General features: G+C 32.5%; 1 protein-coding gene across 1 annotated transcript; it reads right to left on the bottom strand.

The window, feature by feature from the left end:
• Nucleotides 1-8,332: 8,332 nt before the first annotated feature.
• On the bottom strand, nt 8,333-9,289 carry LOC114051850 (olfactory receptor 4A15-like). The gene has a single exon (XM_027874241.1). The coding sequence runs from the start codon at nt 9,284-9,286 to the stop codon at nt 8,333-8,335; it is 954 nt and encodes a 317-aa protein (XP_027730042.1). The 5' UTR covers nt 9,287-9,289.
• Nucleotides 9,290-9,699: the final 410 nt, after the last annotated feature.

Genomic DNA, 9,699 nt, shown 5'->3' with positions numbered 1-9,699 from the left:
TCAGCAGAACAGTCCTGGGGGAAAGGGTCAGGCAAGGAACATAACACAATTGATAAGAAAGAAAGTGACTTTTTTTTCTATATTTATTGAGGAACCACTATTTTGTCCTCAAGAAAACAAAATCTAAGAATTAAATAGCCTTCTATTATTTCTCTATATCACTACTTGATTGGTGTAATCACTGCCTTACCATTAAGTGAGTAACACATGATTATTAGCTAATATTATACTCATTAGTACCACTACCATCACCACCACCACCATAATCATTATCTAATTAAGTCCCAGGTCTATTTATACATTGTTGAGCAAGACAGAAAAAACAACAAAAGATGACAATTCCAGCTCTTGGTGTATCTAGACTTGGTGATAAATGAAGACCATTGAAGGGCATTATGGAAACAGTGAAGGACAACAGAGAAGACTTAATAAAATAGCACCTATGAAATACCTATTTAAAACTGTTTTGTTGGCCTGGAAAATGCAACAGAAACTGACAAATAAACAGAATACAAACTGAGATCTCAACATTCTTGGAGGAAGTATCTAATGACATAATATCTAATGAATTGTTGAGCACAATCTCTCAGATATAACTTTGATCCACAAATTGGTTAACATAAAACTTCTTTTTTGATTAGTCAATGGGGTTAAATAACTTGCCTAGGGTCACACAGCTAGTAAGAGTTATGTGTCTGAGGCTGGATTTGAACTCAGGTCCTCCTGAATCCAGGGCCAGTGTTCTATGCACTGCACCACCTAGCTGCCCAACATCAAACTTCTAAAAGATATGTATACCTCAATCACAAATAACGTTCAAGCAATACTGAACAATTTTGTATATATAGAAACCTGGACAAAAGGATCAAAGCTTTGGGGAAATATTACAACTTATATAAAGTTTCCTGTTGTCCTTACTGATTTTGGAATTGTACTGAAGATGACTTCATTGAGATTACCATTGGGATGAATTTTCATTCACAAATATTGTTAAGCAACTCAAAAATATTTGTTATATAACATTACAGCTGCACCACAATCTGTAGGATGTCTAATATTAATTGAAGCAAACAAACAAATGAAAATACCTCATAACATCTTGTCTGGGAAAGTTTTTATTACAATCCATAGGAAAAAAATAATTATATAATTTTTGTCATTATTCATCATAATAACAATAATACAGGTTAGGAGAGGTTAAGTAATTCACAGAGAGTCACAGGTGATGTAAACCTTGTTCTTCTACACTACAGCTTCAAAACTCTATGCATGCTATCTTTCTCTTTTGTAAAGTTAATAAACAAAATTTGTGATATAATTATTGATAGCATTATTTAATATTCTTATTTGAAAGAATTAGAACTTGGTATTTGATTTTAAAAGTTCAAGTCATATTTTGGCATGTTTAACATACATATACATGTATACATATATACATATATAGATACACACACACACACATATATATATATATATACATTTCCCAATTAAAAACACAATATTCCTATATTCCCAGATTTACATCACATTATAAGACTTTAGATGGAGTTTTAGGAAGATAAAATTAAATATTACATGTGAAGCTAATTGATTTATATTAAAAAAACGCAGCAATAATAACTTCAAGTTAACAGAGAAATTGATTACTTTTTCCTCTTCTCTAGAATATCCATGGACAAACCACAATCACATCATATGCATATCACTTCCCATCATTAAACATATTTGACCAGTATTATTCACAGCATGATCTTTGTATTTTTGTTAGAAGAGCTAATTGCTCTTAAAAGTGTCACATAATTGAAGTGAATTATTTTCCTTATGAACCATGATGATCTTTTAAAAATTCTATTTTAATTCCAAATTATCTCCCTATATGCATACCATCCCTAACCCATTGAAAAGACAGTTGATGCAATGTGTTTTATACATATGAAGTTATGCAAAACATTTCTACATGACATGTTAGAGAAAAACAGAAGAAAAGAAAAGAAAGAGAAAATTATGCTTCAATCTTCGGAGTCCATCTGTCTATCTGGACATGAACAGCATTTTTCATCAAACCATCATGGTTTAAAAGAAATAGTTCTAACAAAAGAAGTAGTTCTAACAAAAACAACCAAAATAGAGTTTCTAATGTTAATGACATTAAATTTACCTTTATTTGTTCAGGATCTGCTTTCTCAACTTCAAAAAACAAACTTTTAGGAATTTAATAATATTTTACCGTTTCTTTTTTTAATTAATTAATTTTGATTTATCAACAATCACTTCCATATGCTTTTGAGTTTAAAATTTTTCTCCCCCTTCCTCCCCACCACCCTCACCAAGACAGTGCACAATATGATATAGGCTAAACATATACATTCCTATTAAAATATTTTCACATTAGTGATGTTGTAAGTAAGAATTAGAAGCAATAGGAGGAACTGCCAGAAAGAGGAAACAAAACTCAACAGAAGAAAAAACTACCAAATACTATGCTTCAATATGCATTCAAAATCCATAGATCTTTCTTTGGATGTGGATAGCATTTTCCATCATGAGGTCTTTGGAGATGTCTTAGATCTTTGTATTGCTGGGAATATTAGTCATCGCACAATGTGGCTGTTATTGTGTACAATGTTCTCCTGCCTCTGCTCACTTCACTCAGCATCAGAGCATACAAGTCTTTCTAGGTTTTTCTGAAGCCATCCTGTTCATCATTTCTTATAGCGCAATAGTGTTCTATTACATTCATTTACCAGAACTTCTTCAGTCATTCCCCAATTGAGGGACAAACTCTCAATTTCCAATTCTTTGTCACCACAAAAAGACCTGCTATAAATATTTTTGTCCATGTGGATCATCTTCCCATTTGTATGATCTCTGTGGAATATAGTCCTAGAAGACCTATTGCTGGGTCAAAAGGAATGCACATTTTGATAGCCCTTTGAGCATAGTTCCAAATTGCTCTCCAAAATGGATGGATCATTTCACAACTCTATCAACAATGCATTACAGTTCCAATTTTCCCACATCTTCTGCAACATTTATCATTTTCTTGTTTGGTCATCTTGACTAATCTGATAGGTGAGATGTGTTGGCCCAGAGTTGTTCTGATTTGCATTTCTCTAATCAGTAGTGATTTAGAGCATTTTTTCATATGACTATAGATGGCTTTAATTTCTTCATCTGAGATCTGTCTGTTCACATCCTTTGACCATTTATCAGTGGGGAAATGACTTGTATTATTATAAATTTGACTTAATTCTCCATATATTTTAGAAATGAGGCCCTTATCAGTGAGACTGGTTGTAAAAATTCTTTCTCAGTTTTCTACTTTCCTTCTAATCTTGGTTGCATTGGCTTTGTTTGTGCAAAAACTTTTCAATTTAATGGAATCAAAGTTATCCATTTTGCTTTTTGTAATGTTCTCTATCTTCTGTTTGGTCATGAATTTTTCTGTTCTCCATAAATCTGATAGGTAAACTATTCCTTGCACTCCCAATTTGCTTACATTATCAGCCTTTATATCTAAATCATGAACCCATTTTGACTTTGTTTTGGTATATGGTGGGAGATTTTGATCTATGCACAGTTTTGGACATAATATTTTCCAGCTTTCCCAGCAGTTTTTGTCAAGTAGTGAGTTCTTATCTCAGAAGCTGGGGTCTTTGGGTTTATCAAATAATAGATTACCATACTCATTGACTACTGTGCCTTGTGTACTTAACCTATTCCACTAATCGACCACTCTATTTCTTAGCCAGTACCAAGCAGTTCTGATGATTGCTGCTTTATAATACAATTGAAGATCTGGAATGGTTAGGGTACCTTCCCCTGTATTTCTTTTCATTAGTTCCCTTGATATTCTGGACCTTTTGTACTTCCAAACGAATCTTGTTATTATTTTTTTCTAACTCTATAAAATCATTTTTTGTAGTTGGATTAGTATGCCACTGAATAAGTAAATTAGTTTAGATAGAATTGTCATTTTTATTATATTAGCTTGGCCTACCCATGAGCAACTGATGTTTTTCCAATTATTTAGAACTGACTTTATTTGTGCGAAAAGTGTTTTGTGATTGTAGTCATAAAGTTCCTGGGTCTGTTTCAGTAGGTACTCTCTTAAAAATTTTATAATATCTACAGTAAGTTTAAATGGAATTTCTCCTTCTATCTCTTGCTGTTGGGCTTTGTTGGTTATATATATGTATGTGAATATATACATATGTCAATGATTCATGTAATTTTATTTTATGACCTGTAACTCTACTAAAGTTGTTTATTATTTCAAGTAGTTTTTTACTTGATTCTCTAAGTATATCATCATATCACCTGCAAAAAATGATAGCTTTGTTCCTTCTTTGCTTATTCTAATACCTTCAATTTCTTTTTCTTCTCTTATTGCTAAAGCTAACATTTCCAGTATGATATTGAATAACAGTGGTGAAAATGGACATCTTTGTTTCACCCCCAATCTTATTGGAAATGCTTCTAGCTTGTCCCCATTACATATGATGATTGCTGAAGGTTTTAGATAGATGCTATGTATTATTTCAAGAACAACTCCATTTATTCCTGTGCTCTCTAGTGTTTTTAATAGGAATGGGTGCTTTATTTTGTCAAAAGCTATTTCTCCATCTATTCAGATGATCATGTGGTTTCTGTTAGTTTTAGGGTTGATATGATCAATTATGCTGATAGTTTTCCTAATATTGAACTAGCCCTGCATTCCTGGTATAAATCCTACCTGGTCATAGTGTATGATTCTTGTGATAAATTGCTGTAATTTATTTGCTAATATTTTATTTAAGATTTTTGCATCTATATTCATTAGAGAAATTGGTCTATGATTTTCTTTCTCTGTTTTGACTCTTCCTGTTTTAGCTATCAGCACCATATTTGTATCATAAAAAGAATTTGGTAAGACTCCTTCTTCACTTATTTTCCCAAATTGTCTATGTAGCATAGGAATTAATTGTTCTTTAAATGTTTGATAGAATTCACATGTAAATCCATCTGACCCTGGAGATTCTATCCCAGGGAGTTCATCAATGACTTGTTCAATTTCTTTTTCTGAGATGGGATTGTTTAAGTATTTTACTTCCTCTTCTGTTAATCTGGGCAATTTATATTTTTTATAAATATGTATCCATTTCACTAAGATTGTCAAATTTATTGGCATACAGTTAGGCAAAATAGTTCCTAATTATTGTTTTAATTTCCTCTTCCTTGGTGGTGGATTCACCCTTTTCCTCCTTGATACTAGTAATTTGATTTTCTTCTTTCTTTTTTTAATTAAATTAAAGAAAGGTTTTTCTACTTTAATGTTTTTTTCATAAAACCAGCTCATAGTTTTATTTATTAGTTCAATAGTTTTCTTAATTTCTATTTTATTTATTTTTCCTTTGGTTTTTGATATTTCTAATTTGGTGTTTAATTGAGACTTTTTAATTTGTTCTTTTTCTAGTTTTTTTTAGTTGTATGGTCAATTCATTGATCTCTTCTTTTTCTATTTTATTCATGTAAGCATTTAGAGATATAAAACTTCCCCTAAGAACTGCTTTCACTGCATCCCATAAGTTTGGTATTTTGTCTCATTATTGCCATTCTCTTGAATGAAGTTATTGCTTGTTTCTGTGATTTGGTGTTTGACCCAATCATTTTTTAGGATTAGATTATGTAGTTTCCAATTATTTTTAGTCCATCTTTCCATTGCCCTTTATCACATATAATTTTTATTTCATCATGATCTGAAAAGGATGTATTTAATATTTCTGCCTTTCTGCATTGGATTGTGAGGTTTTCATGCCCTAGTACATAGTCATTTTTTGTGTATGTGCCATGTACCACCAAGAAAAAAAAAAGTACATTCCTTTCTATCCCCATTCAGTTTTCTCCAGTGGTCTATTATTCCTAACTTTTCTAATGTTCTACTCACCTCCTTTACTTCTTTTTTGTTTATTTTGTGTTCAGATTTATCTAGTTGAGAGAGGAGGAGGTTGACATCCCCCACTAGTATAGTTTTGCCTGTCTATTTCTTCCTGCAACTCCCTGAACTTCTCCTCCAATAATTTGGATGCTATACCATTTGGTGCATATATGTTTAGTAATGATATTACTTTATTGTCTATGGTGCCTTTTAGCAGGATGCAGTTTCCTTCCTTATCTCTTTTGATAAGACATATTTTTGCTTTTGCTTTGTCTGAGATCAGGATTGCTACCCCTGCTTTTTTTTTTTTTTTTTTACTTCAACTGAAGCATGATATATTCTGCTCCTGCCTTTTACTTTTACCCTGTGTGTCACTCTTTTCCAAATGTGTTTCCTGTTAAAACAAATTTTAGGGTTATGGTTTTTAATCCATTTTGCTATCCACTTCCATTTTAAGGCGGTGTTCATCTCATTCACATTCATGGTTATAATGACTATCTTTGCCTTTCTCTCCATCCTTCCTCCCACCTTTATGCTTTTCTTTCTCCTTTTCTCTCCTCATTAGTGTTTTGCTTTTGACCACCACCTCCCTCAGTCATTCCTCCCTTGTATTAGCCCCTGCCCTTTTTTTCCCCTTTACTCTTAATGCTTCTTCCCTCCTTTCTTCCCCCCCTCCCTTTTCTTTACCCTTTTCTCTCCTACTGCCTATAGTGCAAGTTAGATTGCTATACCTAACTGATTATGTTGTTCCCTTCTTGAGCCAAATCTGATGAGAGTAAGGTTCAAACCTTACTAACTCTCATCTCCCTCACTTATTTCCCTCTTCTAAAATAGGTTTTTATGTCTTTTCCTGTAATGTAATTTGCCAAATTTGCAATCTTTCAATCAATTCAATTTTAATTTGCAATCTCAACTTACAAATTGAGATCTCAACATTTTTAATGGAAGTATATAGCTTTGATTCAAGAAATAGTTAAGAACAAACTTCTGATGCATATTTGCGTTCTAAAACTTAAAATGTCTCACCAACACAGAACAAGCAACTTCCATAGTATGGAAATTTGGACAAGAGAATCAAACCTTTGTGGAGATAGGACAGCTTAAATTAACTTCCCTGTTGTCCTCACTGCTTTTAGAATTGAACTGAAGATAATTAATTGAGATTATTATTGAGATGGATTTAGATTCATGAATATTGTTATCTGATTCAAAAAAATCTGTCATATAAAATTACAGCTGTACTATAATCCATAGGACATCAAATACAAATAGAAAGAAGACAACAAACCAAAAATATCCTTATCACATATTGTTCTTGGACAGTTTTTTCAGAAGCCACATTTTAAAAAAAAAGTCACAGATTATTTTTGTCACTATTTATAATAATAACAATAATTTTAAGGGTTGAGAGGTTAAATAATTCATACAGTGGTGAAGGTGATTTAAGGCTAATTCTTCTATACTACAGCTACAAAATTTTATCCATTATGACATGTTACATTTCCTATTGAAAAATATAAGATAATAAACACCAATTTACAATTTAAATATTGATATTATAATATAATATTACTTTTTGAAACAATTGGGACATGTTATTTGATTTACAAAGTTAAGATCACACATCTTTATGTATGTTTAGGTTTTACATAGATAATAAAAAAAATTACCTGTTAAAAACAAATATCCTGATATCACCACATTTTATATCAGATTCTAAGTCTTGAGGTAAAATTTTAGGATGATAAAGTTAAATATTACGTGTGAAGATGGTTGGTTTACATGAAAAACTTGGAACAATCATAACTTCAAGTAAACAAGAAATTGATTAGTATTTTATCTTTTGTAGAATATCCACTGCCATATCATACACATATCATGTGACATATTAATTCCCTTCATTAAACATATTTGGCCAATATTGTTCTCAGAATGATCTTTGCATATTTGTTAGAAGATTCAATTACTCTTTAAAAGTGTCACCCAACTAAAATGAATTGATCCTTTCCTGATGAACTGACAGTCTTTTTAAAATTTTATTTTAATTTCCACATTTTCTTCCTCTATTCATGCCCTCACCCAACCATTGAAAAGGCAAGAAATATATTGTACATTATACATAGGAAGTCACATAAAACATTAGACACACTGCAGAAAAAACAATGAAAGAAAAGAAAGGGAAAAATATGTTTCAATCTGTAGTCTGAGACAAACAGTTGTCTGTTTGCATGTGGATAGCCTTTTTCATCAAGCTATTATGCTCTTGGAGAAATAGTTCCAACAAAAACAAAAATGTGGCTTCTATTGCTAATGATAGAATGCTTATTTTTTTCTCCACAAATACAGAATCTGATTTCTTAGCCTCAAATAAGATCTAGGAATTTCATAATCATCTCTCATTTCCCTTTGGAAACATCATTGCTTGGCCAGGACATCCATTACCTTACAGCTGGACATCACTTTTCTATTCCAAAGCTTCCTCATGGCATTTTTCATCTCTGTGTTTCTCAGGGTGTAGATCAAAGGGTTCAGCATAGGGGTGATGGTTGTATAAAAGACACTTATAAATTTATCAATGGGGAAGGTACAGACAGGCCTAACATGGATGAAAATACAAGGGACAAAGAAGCAGACAACCACTGTGATGTGGGAAATGCAAGTAGAAAGGGCTTTTTGTTGACTTTCCAGACTTTGCCTTTTCAAAGAGTGTAGAATGACCCCATAGGAGAGAAGTAACAGCAAAAAGAAAATTATGCACATTAGTCCTCCATTGGCAACCACTGAGATGCCAATTATATAGGTATCTGTGCAGGAAAGTTTCAACAAAGGATACATGTCACAAATGAAGTGATCAATTACATTGGGTCCACAAAATGGGAGACTAACAATAAAAAGAAGCTGGACTATTGAATGCATGATACCTCCAATCCAGGATGCCACCACAATTAGAACACATACCTGCCACCTCATAATGATTAAGTAATACAAGGGTTTACAGATGGCTACATAGCGATCATAGGCCATAAAAACGAGGAGGCAAATTTCAGCCCCAGCAAATAGGTGTTCCAAAAAGAGCTGCACCATGCAAGCTTGGAAAGAAATGGTTGCCCTTTCATGGAGCATGTCTAGGGTCATTTTAGGGACAATGACAGTGGAATAGAGCATATCTATAAAAGACAAGAAGGCGAGAAAAAAGTACATGGGGGACCTCAAGCTCTTACTTTTAATGACAGTTAGGATAATCAGAATGTTGCCCATTAGAGTTGAAATGTAAATAATTAAGAATACAGCAAATAGTGTTTTTTGTACCTCAGGATTCTGTGTAAGCCCCAGGAGGACAAACTTGGTGACATTGTTCCTGTTTTCCATGTTTTTTTGGGGGGGAGGCAGTAATTGTTTACTGAATATAATACCAGACTTGTAGTTAGCAGAACTTAGAGTTCAGTTCACACATCTGCTCATTTTAATGGAAAATCTGCTTAACCTTTTTTGGCTTCAGTTTCTTCACCAGAATACTGGTCATAAAAGCGAAACATCTGCTTCACAAAGATTTTGTAGGGGGGAGGGCAAAGAAAAAATAATGGACAGTCTATTTGCAAATTTTAATCTCACATATAAAAGTTGGCTATTCTTCTGTAGTTTCAGCAGTCACATTTTACCTATAAAGATAATGATGAAACATAAATTTTTTAATGACCCCATTTCATTTCTTTCATTTTTTAATATACCTCCCTTTATCTGAAAGTATATAAAATAAGCCTTAGCCATAGTTTCTCTTCTTT

Source organism: Vombatus ursinus, unplaced genomic scaffold (assembly GCF_900497805.2).
Source record: "Vombatus ursinus unplaced genomic scaffold, bare-nosed wombat genome assembly UNPS02014806.1, whole genome shotgun sequence".
Taxonomy (NCBI): Eukaryota; Metazoa; Chordata; class Mammalia; order Diprotodontia; family Vombatidae; genus Vombatus; species Vombatus ursinus.
The sequence above is the reverse complement of the archived record's forward strand: the minus strand, read 5'-3'. Positions and strand labels throughout refer to the sequence as shown.

What these genes read in the sequence shown, in the direction of transcription:
- LOC114051850 (XM_027874241.1), bottom strand. Translation starts at nt 9,286, where the DNA reads ATGGAAAACAGGAACAATGTCACCAAGTTTGTCCTCCTGGGGCTTACA.